At 37.6% G+C, this 15664-nt stretch overlaps 1 protein-coding gene and 1 pseudogene across 1 annotated transcript in view; one reads left to right on the forward strand and one right to left on the reverse strand.

The window, feature by feature from the left end:
* Positions 1-11419, forward strand: part of SWT1 (SWT1 RNA endoribonuclease homolog) — a 61121-nt gene extending 49702 nt beyond the window's left edge. Inside the window, exons 18-19 of the mRNA XM_016224612.2 lie at positions 942-1006; positions 10757-11419. Coding sequence (XP_016080098.1) covers positions 942-1006; positions 10757-10886 — 195 coding nt within the window. The 3' untranslated portion in view covers positions 10887-11419. The remainder of the gene's footprint in view (positions 1-941; positions 1007-10756) is intronic.
* On the reverse strand, positions 6914-7528 carry LOC107546268 (prefoldin subunit 4 pseudogene; annotated as a pseudogene).
* Positions 11420-15664: the final 4245 nt, after the last annotated feature.

The raw sequence follows: 15664 nt of genomic DNA on the forward strand, positions 1-15664 counted from the left end.
TTTTAAAATGCGCTACTCGAAGGAATATGATGAATTTCTAGATTTTTCCCTACACATAAGTAAAATACAACTTACATCAGTAGTAAAGCCTTGAGACACAGAATTGCTTCAACATGTGCACTACATGTGTGCCGCCACTGGCTGTTGTATGATAAAGGACTTTTAGTATTGTATATTGCGTCTGGATTATAATACATATTTATGAACTTAAACATGCTAGTTTAAATATTTAGACCTCAATAGTCTGAAAAATACTTTTCTTTAGAAAATGCCTATAAATCAAACTTTTTATAAACAGACGTTTCCACATAGTTTATAATTTTTGTATTTAAATGAAAGTGAAGGTTATTCAGTAATAACTTTTGGAAGGGTCAGCATAGTATTCAAGTGCTGTTAGAGTCGAATACTTGACTTTTTCTTCAGTGTGAATTATTTCTGATGTTCAGATATAAACAAGATGCGGCTGTTTCTGCTTATACTAGTCTACCTATGTGACCCCAAATCCACTTCAGCCCTTTAAGTTTTTAGTATTTAAAGTGTTTTTAATACAATTTACTTACTTTTCCTAGAAAATAAATATTGAAAATCAGAAACATTTCAAGAGGCTAGGCTAACTGCAGCATGACTGTTTCATGAAGTACATTTTTTTGTCCATTTGATATACAGAGCAGTTGTTTGTTGAGATTTTCACTAACCCCAGGCCCATCTTACTCCTGGTTCTAGGAACAGATTAGGTTGAAACAATAGGACTGATATTTTTATGCATAGTTCAGTGTTAGCATTATGGTCACTGAACTTCTGATTCTTACTATTCTGTTCTCTTTGCAAAAACTAGAAACTTGACATTCTACTTCCTCAGAATATGGGCCACTCTAATGGTGCTCTTACTACTCGTTTGATTTAATATGCATTTTTAATAACTACATCTTCATTCATTTCAGGTAAATAAAAGCGTCAAATTTACTGCCCAGGAACTTTATGATTGCGTTTCACAGACTGAGTATCGGTAAGTCATATCTATATATAGATATACTGGTGGTGAAGGGTTGTTTTTTTTATTACTTTGTTTTATGTCTTTACTACACTATGATTTTTTCCTTTATTAGTATAAAATATTTCATACATATGAAAGGGCTGTGTGTGAGAGTGTGTGTGTGTGTGTGTGTGTGTGTGTGTGTATTACAGGTATGAGGTTTAAAGTGGTTCTCAAAATTTTTTGCCTCAGGACTCCTTTATATTTTAAAAAGTTATTGAAGTCCTGGCCAGGTAGCTCAGTTGATTAGAGCATTGTCCTGATGTACACCAAGGTTGTGGGTTCAATCCTGGGTCAGGGCACATACAAGTTATCAACCAATGAATGCATAAATAAGTGGAAACAAATCAATGTCTCCTCTCTCTCTCCTCCTCCCTCCCTTTTTCCTCCCTCTCGCTCTAAAATCAATAAATAAAAATTTTAAAAAAAGTTATAGACCCCCAAAGAGCTTTCATTTATGTGGGTCATATCTATCTGTATTTACTCTGAGATTGGAATTGATAAATTTAAAATATTTATTTTAAAATAATAGTAGCTAATTAATTACATGTTAAGATAAGTAGCATAGAATTATGAAAAGCATTTTTCCCAAACAAAAAATATTACTGACGAGAGTAGCATTGTACACATTTTTGCAAACCTCTTCATGCCTGACTTAATAGAATAAAGCTGGGTTCTCCAAGCTGTTGCATTTATTCTGTTTCCATAATCACATCATGTATCACTGGAGAACTGTGTATTCTTGCAAGAGTGAGAATGCAAAAGGCAAATCATGTCTCAGTCTTGTTAAGAAAATACCTTTGACCTCTTTGACCTCTCAGACCTTTTGAAAGAGGCTTACATTCCCCAGACCATGCAGGATCAGTGACTAAGTTAACTATCAAGGTACTTCCGTTAAAACTTTTAATTGATAAATTTATTTGATGATCAAGACACTGGGATTGATATTAAGCAACACAGCTATATATAAATTTATAAAGTTCACTATATATATTTATATATATAAAGTTCATTATATATATATATATATATATATATAAAGTCCACTCATTAGATTCAAATAAATTTTCCAAGAAAACCTGAAGCCAGTAGACATGCATAATGTAGCTGGGAGAGAGAATGGTTTTTACTGTAATCTTCAGACTATGAATTAATCAATTATACGCTTTTTAAAAATATGTTTTTATTGATTTCAGAGAGAGGAAGGGAGAGAGAGAGAGAGAGAGAAACATAAATGATGAGAGAGAGTCATTGATCAGCTGCCTCCTGCATGTCCCCTACTGGGGATTGAGCCCACAACCTGGGCATGTGCCCTGACCAGGAATCAAACCGTGACCTCCTTGTTCATAGGTCGATGCTCAACCACTGAGCCATGCCAGCTGGGCAATTAGTTATACTCTTATTTATAGATCTTTACAGCCAATTTACATGTAAAGGTTGTGTGTACATGAGATTTGTGTCAGAATATAATGTCTATCACAGTATGGATGGACCTGGAGAATATTATGCGAAGTGAAATAAGCCAGGCAGCGAAAGACAAATACCACATGATCTCACTTATACATGGAATCTAAAGAACTTAATAAACTGATGAACAGAATAGATTCAGTGACATGGGAGCATAGATGTGACTGACGAATGTCAGAGGGATGGAAGAGGGTGGGTGGGTGGAGGGGGAGAGAGTAACCAAAGAATTTATATGCATATATGCACAGCCCAAGGACACGGACAATGATGGGGAGACGGACTGGGGAGGGGGAAGGTACGGGGTGGAACGGGTCATTGGGAAGAAAAAGGGACATCTGTAATATTTTAAACAAAACAAAAAACAAACAAACAAAAAAAGAATATAATGTCTATCAACCTTAGCCATACTTTTAAAGGTGTAGAAAGCCTACTGTAGATAACTTGGAGGCCGGAGTCCCTTGCAGGATGGTTCCATCAGATGTCTAAAATTATTTTAACTTCACCTCACTGTTGGAATGGTTGGGAGGGTTTTTTTTTGGAGGGTGTGGTGAGAGGTAGGGAGGGTATAGGGATCAAAGTTGAATGTTCAAAGTTAAAGCACTTGTACCTGTTTTTCTCTAATTTGTCTTCTTTCCACTTACAATACCAGGGATTTGAACTATGATATTAATAAGCTTCCTCTTATACCCAAAAGGATGATTTTGAAGTCACATATATTAATATCTTGAATGCATTGAAAAATGGCAATTGCTCTTCAGCAGGCTTTTGATTAATAGCTTTTAGATTTGTTACTCTTCTGTTTGTTTTGAAATTATTTGCCCTATTTATCTCCCATATTAGCCTCTGGTATAGTCCACAGCTCAGTTTTCAAATAAGCTGCCAAGAGACATTCTTGTGGTGTCAGTGGTTCATATTAGACATGAGGCTAAGTGCAACGGGTGGAAGGGGCCAAGTTTTCCTGTGGCTCAGAGATGAAACAGAAGAGGGGTTTCACTTACAGATGTAGTTGGCCACCTTTAGGAATGCTAAGAAAAGCAATTACTTAAAATGTCTGGATTTCCTGTTCTTTGTTTTTTAATACGAACTGCTAGTTGTGAGGAAAGAGACTGTTGATATGCCCAGCATCATATTTATTGCAATAGGGATGTAATTAAGTAGCTGAAGAACATAAAACTATTTTATAGGTTCTGATAAAGCAAAGAATTGAGGTTTCAGAATGAAAGTAGCTATGATCCCAAATTGAATTCCATGACACTGGAGGACCTCTGTGTTCACTATCTATAAACCAGTTAGTGTTTCCATCTTCTCTAGTTTGTAGACTCTTTGATGTTGCTTTTACTCTTGCCAGTATGGTCTGTCTGTGCACTGTTTACCCTGAGCAAATGAGGAGTTTGCTCAGAAAATCCAGGATGGTAAATTAATGAGATTATCAAATAGATTACCAAATATATATCTTGTGTGGTGTCTTTTGTGTGCATGAGAAATAAGTTAGGAGTATTTAATTCACTTTGTCTGCCGTGTAAATTCTTGACAGACTGTTCTGGAATGTTTGCAAGGCAAATCCCTAAAGTCAGTCTTTCTAAATGAAATGCTAACTAGTTTGTGGCATCAGCCTCCTAAAGCACTGGTATATCCAAACAATATACTGTGTAAGATGGCTTATGTATTAGAAGCTTTCTTTTGCTGTGCTAGTGCTTTCAGGAATGACTGCTTTCCAGCTCCAGGAATCAGCTCCCTGATAGTGTTTTCAGTATTACCTTAGAGCTGTGGTTCTCTTAACTGTGGGTCCAGGACCTGAGTGTCAACATCACCTGGGAACTTGCAAGACTTTCAAACTCTGAGGCTCTACTCCAGACCTCCTGAATCAGAAACTCTGGGGGTGGAGCCCAGCCATCTGTGTGACAGTCCCTCCAGGGCACGCTCAAGTTTGAGAACCCCTGTGTTAAATTATTGACCTGGTCTGTCCAAGAAGCCTTAGACAGAAAAGGCCTTAGAAAATAATTTAGAAATCAAATTTAGACCTTTGATGTTTTTGTCTTAATTAGAAAAGAATTACATTATTTTTGTGTCTATAGATGCAATAATACTTTGCAGTAAGTTTGACCTTATTATTTGTGATAGAAGATAATACAAAAGAATATACTTTTTTCTTTTTTTGAGGTAAAATTCACATAACAAAATTAACAATAACCATTTTAAAGTGTACAGTTCAGTGGCATTGAGAGCATTCATTCAGTTGTGCAACCATCACCTTTCTCCAGTTCCAAGACATTTCCATCACCCCAGTAGGAAATTCCATACCCATTAAGTAGTCATTCTCTGTTCTCCCCTCCTGGCCCCAGTCCCTAGCAACCACTAATCTGCTTTCTGTCTCTATGGATTTATTCATTCTGGGTGTTTCTTGTAAGTTGAATCAAACAACTTATGACCTTTTATATCTGGTTTTATTCACTTAGCATGATGTTCTTAAGATGCATCTCATTGTAGCATATCAGCACTTCATTCCTTTTAAAGGCCGAATAGTATTCCATTGTATGTATGTACCACAGCTTGTTTATCCATTCATCCGTTGTTGGACATTTGGATTGTTTCCACTTTGGGGCTAGTGTGAATAGTGTTGCCTTTGGTTTACAAGTATTTATTTGAATTCTTTCAATTCTTTACAATTTTGGGGAGGGGACGTGTATACCTGAGAGAGAGGTCCTGGGTCAGATGGTAATCCTGTGTTTAACTTTTGAGGAATTGCCTGTTTTCCACAGCAGCTGCACTATTTCACCTTCCCACCAGCAATATACAAGGGTTCTAATTTCTCTACTCCTTCATTAAAATTTTCAGTTTTTTATTATTGCTATTTTAATGAATGTGGAGCTTTATCTCATTGTGATTTTGTATTTCCTTAATTACCAGTGACGTTGAGCATCTTTTCATGTGCTTGTTGGCCATTTCTGTCTTCTTTGGAGAAATATCTATTCAAGCCCTTTGCCCATTGTTAATTGGGTTATTTTTCTTTCTGTTGTTGAATTATAGGAATTCTTTATGAGAAATCTGGCTCCAGGCCAAAATCTTATGTGTGATCTTTCAGGCCTGACCACTGGCTTTATCTGGCAGGCTCCATTGGAGAAAGCTGCCTTCCCCATACCAGGCTCAGTACACAGCTAGTGAATCGTAGCCTTCTGGAGGCTGTGCTCAGGCCCCCTGCCCCTGGGCAGCCATGCTCACATTCATCCTTGCGTTACAAGTCCAGGCAACTTCATTTGGAGGCCTCCTTTTGGGGGCTTTGGCTGAGGCACCTCTGCTGAGACCTTTCTGGAGGCCTTGGCTAAAGTATTTTTCTCCACTCTGACTCAGTGCTTTTCTGCACTTGGCTCTTCTTTGCTGTGGTCTGAATGTTTATGTCCCCCTCCCCCCCCCAAATTTATATGTTAAAATCCTATTGCCCAAGGTGATGATCTCAGAAGGTGGAGTCTTTGGGAGGCGATTAGGTCCTGATGGTGGAACCCTCATAAATGGGATTAGCGCTCTTATAAAAGAGGGCTCTCACCAGAATGTAGCTATGATGGTACCTTGATCTTGGACTTCCCAGCCTCCAGAACTGTGAAAAGTAAATTTGTTGTTTATTGCCTACCCAATCTATGATATTTTGCTATGGCAGGCTGAATGGACTAAGACACCCTCAGCCATTCGGGTCCATGAAGAGGCAGGAGCCTTAATTTGGGGCTCCTCATTAGTGAGATGATGCCCCCTCTCTGCACTGCACATTGTCTGACCCTTGCCTGGCATCATTCTGTGGGGAAAATGGAGCATTAGGGAGCTGGCACCTTTCATTTGGCCTCTTGCTTGCAGCCTCGCAGTAAATGAATCCAGTCTTGACTGTTAACTTTCAGTTTGGCTTGTTGACTGTCAACCACCTTGGCACCTGACAGCTTGACATATATGTTCTGGATATTAGACCCTTATCAGATATATTAATTTGCAGGTATTTTCTCCCATTGTGTAAGTTGTCTTTTCACTTTGTCGATAGTATTCTTGATACACAAAAAGTTTCAAATTTTTTTTGAGAGATTTATTTTTAATACTATTTCATGTTATGCTTTACCCCAAAATAACATTTCCAGATAAGAATCCAGACAAAATATCAGACACACAAAAGAGAACAAGAATCTTTGAACTAAACCATTCAAAGTTGTGTAGATGTCAACCTGAACAGGTGCTCGGGGCAGAGCACCGGGGTGGTAGAAAGGAAATATCCTACACTCACCTCATCAGAATTGAATTATATCAAAAGTGTTCCTGGGTTATTTGCATTTTTGCCTTAAAATGTGAATTTTCTACTGTCCCAAAAGGACAAAACAGAATTTTTTTCCAAACAATATTCAAGTTTATTAAACAAATTTTAAAAGTATTATAAAATGTTTAGCTTTCATGAGCTTCAGGGCTTATGTTGCTTTGCATAGAGCTGAACTTTCAATTCTGCTAACACCTGCTGAATGGATACCACTCTGGATTCTAAGACGTCAATTTCTTCTTGCAAATTTTTCTTTGCTTCTTCTAACATTTCTTGTGTTTCTTCTTGAGAATGGCTAATGAAAACATTGCTGATTTGATAAGGTATCATTAAGCAGTCTTCATCTGCGAGTATGATGTCCTCGCAAGCATCTTCTAAGTTTTGGAGTTTTCTTTTTTACGTCTATTTTTTCCTTCAGCTCTGTGATCGTACGTGTATTCCATGCAAATTTGTTAATCTCTGTTGGTCTTCAAAAGTAACACTGACATTTTCTGCAGCCTCCATTGAGATACTTCCTCTGACTTGGCTCCCTAGCCACTTGGGATAGACTCGTGGGAGGTGAAATCAGTGCGATCCAAAACAGAATTTTTGCTGGGCAATTTACATACATAATTCTTGCATTTTTATTGTTTACTTAAAAATTTTTACTTTTCAATTTCAGTTGAAAAAGTTTTAATTTTGATAATATCTAATTTGTTTTTTCTTTCATTGCTTGGGCTTTGGATGTCATATCTAAGAATCCATTGCCAAAGCTAAAGTCATGAATATTTACTCCAAATATTTTTCTAATTATTTTATAGTTTTAGCTTTAACAGGTCATTAATCCATTTTGAGTTAATTTTTGTATATGTTCTGAGGTACAGGTCCAACAGGTCCAACTTCATTAATTTGCCATGTGGATATCAAATTGTCCTAGCACCGTTTATTGAAGAAACTACTCTTTTCCCATTGAGTGGTCTTGGTACCCTTGTCGAAAATCAATTGATCATGTATGTGAGGGTTTATTTCTGGACTTTCAGTTTCATTGGTCTGTATGTCTATCTTTATGCCAATTCCACACTGTTTTGATTAAAGTTGCTTTGGGGTAGTTTTCAAAATTGGGAAGTGTGTTCTCTAACATTTTTCTTTTTCAAGATTTGACTATTTGTGGCCCTTTAAATTCTATGTGAATTTCGGGATCAGTTTTTCCATTCCTGCAAAAAAAATTGTTAGGATTTTGATAGGGATTGTGTTAAAGTATGTAGATTGCTTTGGGGAATATTATCATTGTATTAAGTTTTCTAGTCTATGAACATGAGATGCCACTAATTTGGGTCTTAATTTCTTTTGGCAGTGTTTTATAGTTTTTATTGTACAAGTCTGTGCTTCTTTGCTTAAGTTTATTCCTAAGTTGTTTAATTTTTTTCATGTTATTGTAAATGGAATGTTTCATGCTATTATTTCCTTTTCAAATTGTGTATTGTTAATGTATAGAAATGCAACTGACTTATGTGTTGATTTTTTATCTTGCAGTGTTGCTGAAATGGTTTATTAACTCTAACAGTTCTTTTGTAGATTTTTTAGGATCTTTAGAGACCATTTTACTCCTTTATTTATAATTTGTATGCCTCTTGTGTGTGTGTGTGTGTGTGTGTGTGTGTGTGTGTGTAATTATTCTGTATAGAGCTTCCCTAGTATAGTATCGAATAGAAGAGGTAAACTTGGGCATCCTTGTCTTGATCCTGATCTTAGGGGGAAAGCTTTTAGTCTTTTACCATTGAGTATGAAGTTAACTATTATATACTGTTTTTATATTATGATTACATTGTATTCCATTTTTCTTTCATTTGATATACATATTTCAAATGTATACAGATGTTCAGAGAAGTATAAAACAAATATCCATTGTAGACTTTCTTCTTTGTACCTAGAAAGAACTTTGGAAAAACTGCATCAAAAATTGAAATTAGGTCACTTAAATTCACTACCATCATTCTGTTTGGACAAAATTAGCCAGAGTAAATCAAATACTTGATGGAAGATTTTTTTTTATTGATTTGATAAAATTTCCGGTTATTTTGACCTATCTGAGATTTGGTCAAGCAAGTTTGATACCCATAATAGGACAATTTAGAGAAACAGTGGCAGTTTTACAGAAATCTCATGAGCAACATAGAATTACAGAACTAGAAGCAACCTCCAGGTTTGACCTCTGTTCCAGAAAGGATTAGGAGTTGGGATTGTTGAGTTTAAAAACAGAAATAGGATCACTATACGAGACCAAGTATTTTATACTATTGAAAAAAGGGATCACAACTTCCTGTTTCGTTTTAACTTAGGAAGACTTGGGTCAGACAGATGGTTTTTTTAGGCCCAATGTAAAGGAATAACTTTTGAGCAATTAAGAGATATCAAAATATGTAATGGGCTGCCTCTCACAGATGCGTCTGGTGATATGACTCACTGCAGAATGGCAGGCACTGGTGTTTAGGTAACCCATTTAATATTCTGCCATCCTACATCTGAGCCATAGGCAAAAGAAACTTGAGAATTCCTATCATCATAATCTAGTATAGACCAAATATATAAGATGAAAAACACGTGATACTTTCTTCAATCAGCAATGACAACTTGCTGCAGGAAACAGAACCTGTAGGTAATCTGTTGCCAGAACAGACTCACACAAATAAACCAGATGCCACTAGGCTGAAAAGAGGAGAGAGAGTTCACCTCTTAAATGTGGGGAGGAAAAAGAAGAAAAGACAAGACAGAAATAGGTCAAAGTCTGGTTACTAAAGGACATTTTTCATAGGTGGCATAAATAACCAGGAACAGGAATAGGGACCCGATTCATTTTTAAATTAGAATAAAACGTCTCTCTCATTTTAGACCTCTTAGGGTCTTCCGAAAATCATTTCCTGAGTAGTTGTGCAAAATTGGCAGCAACGTAACACTCATTCTAAGTGATCTAAATGCAGAAAGTAGGACTAGAGGAGCACAAAGCCAAAGTCAGGTTTTGGTCTGCTTCACAGAAACCACACATCCAGGAATTGAGGCCAAAGTATCGTGTGTTTCCTTGGCTGTCATCTCTCCCCTCATCCTATTCCGAGTTCTCAATGACTTCATTTTCCTTCATGCCCTACATCAAGGTGTCCATGGGGAAGTGGTGCAGCGCGGAGAGGTAGCTAGTGATCTTAATGCCAAGGACGTAGTAACTGTCACTTCTTGAACACCTAATGTGTCAGACGCTGTACTAGAAGCTGTACGTTCTTTATGAACTTATATAGACAATCTCCCAGTAGATTTAAATAGGTCTCAATGGGATCTGGACTCTAGATACTTGAGAGTCCAGGTAGGCTTCATGTTAGGTGAAATTGTCCATAGGCATGGCATATATTAGACATTACTCCCTGCTTCCACCTCTGGTTTAGAGTAATTAATATCTGTTTGCTAACTGCTAGATAACCTACTTCAGCAGTTTTAAGAGCTGAAGCTCTGTCAGCTTCCTGTCCCCTCTCTAGTGTCTGTTCCTAGCAGGAGGCTCATTCTATTAGTATCCTCCAGTCTACCTGTTCTTTAACTCCCAAGCCAAACAACACAAAAATATGTGATCTACGCCCCCCCCCCCCCCATCCCGCCTTGCTCACCCCTCAGATTGGAACATGTTAACATCAGCCAGCTCCTGGGAGAGGTCCTTCAGAAACCGTAGAGGACTGTTTTTAAGCATTCAACTTCGATTGTGGCCAGCAGGTCTGCAGTGAGAACCCTTGTTCCTGAATTCTAGGAATTGTGTCAAGATCACGTCGATTGAGACCTGCTCTACTAAGTGCTTATCCTGCCACGTTTTGTCTGTGCTAAGAAACTAACTCTTGGTATTTCTCTCTCTCAAATATCAAAGAATATTATTTCAGATCTGTGGTATCCTGTTGTATGAAGTTTTTTCATTTATCTGACCAGCTCTTGCCATGGTTTAACATTTCTTTATCCCCCAGGGAAAAGTTAACCATCGGCTGCCGCCAGCTGGTTGAGATGGAGTTTGCCATGCAGCAGTGCAACGCATCTGTGTATATGGAGGCCAAGAACAGGGGGTGGAGTGAAGACATGCTCAACGATACGACCTAAGTCTGATTGGTAACCTGAAAGGATTGCATTTGTTCTCAAGAACAGCAGAGAAGCTTTCAACCTTTGAGCCAAACCCAAGAGACTTGTAGGAATTGTCTCATTTGTATAAAAGGTGATTGCTTATTACTGACAGTCTCATTGAGGTTCTCTAAAAAGCCTAATGCATCCGTTGTGGAATAAACTGTGAACTCAACTCTCCTGAAGTTGACAATACCTTCCTACCTCTACTCCTGATACTGAGACAGAATGTTTAAGGAAAGGAGAGCCGCTTTTTTAGTCACCTTAGGGCAAGGAGCCACTGTGGCCCCTGAGGAAGGCACAGCATTAGCGTCTCTCTCAACTCTGAACATGGTTACGTGATCAGCGACACTTCCAGACTCCAAGAAATAATTAGGACATGATCACATTCCACAAGTGAAATTTTACCCTGGGCTGTTTTATGATCAGTGTCTTCCATGTAGACCTGGTGAATGTAATGCACATCTCTTCCACTTTCCCATGGTATTAAAAATGAATTTTTACTTCTGCTCCAACTTGCAATAGCAGCCTTTCTTCTGCCTGAGGCTTGTCACCTTCCAGTGTATGTCTAGTGGGAAGAGCAGGGAGACCCCCTGTGCTGTTTCCCCTTACCTGGGAAGCAGCATGAACGTATGGGACTGGGTGGCAGTAACCGACGCTTGCCTCTAGCTAAACCAAGTGTTTGACTTCTTTAGTTATACAGCGAGTTGGAAGTCCTTGTTTACTAGAATATACTGTGCTTTTGTTAATACATTAGATTAAATCTAATTTGGTATTATGTTAATTTATTTTTTTAAAGGGCAATAAATTATTTTTAGTAAGATTTAACTTTTCATTTTACTCTCAAATTGTATTTCTGAACTGTGTATAAGGTATGATTATAAAAGAGAACCTACTCAGGATGTTCACTAGCAGTCTGTGCAAGACCCACTGAGCTTTATGTTTGCACACAAAGCCACACCTCCACCTGGGGCTCCAAGTGCTGTCTGCTTTGAATCAGGGGGAAGCAGCAGCTCTGCTCTCGCCTCTTTCCTTTTCCTCCCTGAGGAGCCAGAACATCCCTCTGTGGACCCGAGTTTTCTTCAGGTCCTTATCCCTCAGCTGCTTCTGGTTATTACTATTGGGTTTCAACTCTGCTTTGTTAGTTCCCTCTTTCTGTCCTGTCTTTTTAATATATGTGTGCATTTCCAAACATTCTTCACTCCTGTTACCTGCTTGCTTCCTATTTCACCCTTAGTTATGTGCATTTTAATTTGTCTATATGTCTATTTTTGCATTAGTCAATTATTTCAACATTTGTTAAATTTTATTGATACGTGAAAGTGTTTTCTTCTGATGTTAGTCTTTTTAATTTTGTTTCAGAAATACTCTTTTAAACTTTTTAAGTTTTTGTTTCTTTGAAATGTCAGGGTTTTTTCTCTCTCCCTTCCTTGTTGATGTCTTTTCTAATCTTTAATTTTTATTATACTAAGTCTAATAATCATCTGTCACTGTGCACTTACCACAATATTATTGACTGTGTTCCCCTTCACCTTTCAGTCATCCCCCACTCCCCTCCACCTGGCAACCATCGGTATTATCTGTTTCTATGAGTCAGTTTTTGTTTTGTTTTTTTAGATTCCACATATAAGTGAAACCTTATAGTATTTTCTTTCTCTGTCTGACTTATTTTACTTGGCATAATACCCTCTAGGTCCATCCATGTTGTCACAAATGACAAGATTTCATTCTTTTTTATTTCTGAGTAATATTCCATTTATTTTTGCTTTGGTTTCCCTTGCTTGAGGGGACATATCCATAAAGATATAACTGAGGCTGATGTCACATATTTACTGTGTTGTCTTCTAGGAGCTTTATGGTTTCAGGTCTTACCTTTTAGTCTTTAATCCACTTTTATTTTTGTATATGGCATAAGAAAGTGGTCCAGTTTCATATTTTTTTGTATCTATCCGGTTTCCCCAGCACCACTTTTTGAAGAGGCTGTTTCCTCATTGTATATTCTTTCCTCCTTTGTCATAGATTAGTAAGGGTTTATTTCGGGCTGTTCTGTTCTACTGACTAGGTGTCTATACTGTAGCTTTGTAGTAGTCTGAGATCAGGGAGTGTGGTACAACTTTTTCTTGCTCAAGGTTATTTTGGCTATTCGAGGTCTTTTGTGAGTCTGTAGAAATTTTAGGATTATTTGTAGTAGTTCTGAGAATGCCATTGGTTTTGATAGGGATTGCATTGACTGCAGATTGCTTTTGTGCATTTGTTTTGATGGAAGAATTATCAGATCCTTGGAAAGCAATTTCAGATTTTAAAATCCCTATTCTTTGATATGTATGGCTGATATATTTTGAGCACAAGCCATCATAAGTATGCCATGAACCAGAGTGGACTGATGGGGAAAGTCACACCAGGGCAAGGGCTGTCTACATTGTGCCCTCGACTTTGCCTTAGTGAGGAGCTGGTGGTAACTTCATGAGGCTTCCTTGAAGATTATTGCATCCGAGTTCCTGGCACCATTTTACTGGCCTTTTCCAACTGCCTTTTCCAGAATGCTATAAATGGAGCTGTTCGAGGCGGGCTTTCCAGTCAGCATGCTTCTGCAGTGTGTCCGTGTGTTACCAGTACTCCAGTCAGTTCCTATACCTGAGTAGTAGTCTAGTGTATGGGTGGAATCGATTCCTTCGCCAGTTGGATGTTTCAGATTTTGGCAAGCTGCTATGTTCACACACAGGTTTCTGTGCAAATGTGTTTTCTTTGCACTTGGATAAACAGCTAGGAATGGGATTACTGTGTCATAGGGTATTTTTCTAAGAAACAGCCAAACTTTTCCAAAGTGTCCTTACAGTTTTCTGATTCCTCCAGGAATTTGAGAGTTCTAGTTACTCTGCACCCTAACCAGAATTTGGTGTTATTCAGTTTGAATAGATGTGTCACGTTTTTGCTTTTTCCTTTTTCCTAATGATTTGTGCATTTTTTCATGTTTATTGGAACCTATTTATCTTCTTTGAAGTGTCAATTCAAATCTTTTGCCCATTTTAAAATTGTTTTAAGTTCTGGATTCAAATACTTTATCAGATGTTTTTTTCCAAGCCTCTACCTTCAAAGACTTGGTACTACTTTTGGTTTCGACAACACTAGCTTAATGTAGAGGGTGGACCTTTTCATGACTTGCAAAGTAGCCTTTGGTAGATGCCTTCCAGTTATTGACATAGCAACCCTATTCTTAAATTGCTGGATATTTCACTTTATCTCATTTCATTCAAGTTTGGTATCCTGTTTTTTTCCGGGCTGAAATTATATTACTCCCCTTGCCACCTATTCAAACATATGCCCTTTTTAGATTCTATTTCCACAAGACGTCAACCCTGTACATACCCAGTTTGATAACTGAGCTTTTGCTTCTCTTACTCAACCTCCAGTAAGTTATGAAGCTATTAATAGGAAAGCTTAAATATTTTGTTGGCCATTGTTGCTAGTAGGTTGAAGAATCCGTGACACGCATGAGTACATTCCTCTTTATAAACTCTACTTGTTGCTCAATGTATCATTTTAAGACACTTGAGAGACTTCCAGATGGATTATGAAGGAAATTAGTGCTTCACTGTGATTCCTTTTTAACCTACAGATGGTTTAATGGTTTTTCTTGATTTTTAAAAATTGGGTAATTTGACAGGTAACATTGTGAAAGTTTAAGGTAGTGTTGTTTACATTTATATATTGTACTGATTGCTGTGTAGTGATATTTATCACATTATGTAATTTATATTGTCCATATTCATTATACTGTGCATTAGATCTTTACAGCTTATTTACTTGTTGCCAAGTTTGTATCCTTAAACATAGTATCACTCTTACCCGGGCCCTCCCCAGTCCCGGGCTAACCACCATTTTCTCGTTTACAAGTTTAACTTTTTTAGGTTCCACATGTAAGTGCTATCATACAGTGTTTGTCTTTCTCTGACTTATCTTGCTTAACAAAATGTGCTCAAGGTCCATCTTTGTTGTAGCAAACGGAAGGATATCCTTTCTCATGGGTGATTTAACTTATTTAACAGGTCTCTTGTTTATGGGACCAAATTTGTGGCTTGGCCTTATTAAGATTCATATGTTGGTGTTTCCTTGCTTTTCTTTCTGTTTTACACCCAATTAATTTACGTTGTATCTTATGTCTCAGTGAAAGACTTCAGATCCTTTTCTGGAACAAAGTAGGAAACAAATAAATGCCTGACACTAGAGAAGACTGTGACTCATACTTTTCTAAAGGCAATTCTGGAGTTGCAAAAATATCCAAATTGGACTTTCTCCTTTGCCTACTTCAATTTTAAGTTAAGAACTCTGAGGTCCAGAGAGATTATAGGTATTAAGCAGGAATTCTAGCACTATATTATCACATTCCCAAATCCAGGGGCTTCCCCCACCAGAATATGACTATGAAAGAAATTCTGAAACAAGTTGAGTAATGGTAAAGCTTGTATGGCACACAAGCCCAAAATCAAAACGCCCCATCTTGAAGGTCACACAAAAAAATTATGCCTGAGGTATAACCAATTGTTTTGTTAATTCAAACAGGTATTTTATAGTTTGCTACTGTGTTAGGGACCTAGTATATTTTATGCATTATGACAACCAACTGCAAGCATGGTTATCTCATCAGTATTACAGTGGTACCTGTTTTCGAATGTACTCCGTTCCGAAGACCATTCAAGTTCTGAAATGTTCGAAAACCGAGGGATCAACAGCTGACAGCTGGGCCTCAGGATCTTGCCCTC

Source organism: Miniopterus natalensis, chromosome 19 (assembly GCF_054644295.1).
Source record: "Miniopterus natalensis isolate mMinNat1 chromosome 19, mMinNat1.hap1, whole genome shotgun sequence".
Lineage (NCBI taxonomy): Eukaryota > Metazoa > Chordata > Mammalia > Chiroptera > Miniopteridae > Miniopterus > Miniopterus natalensis.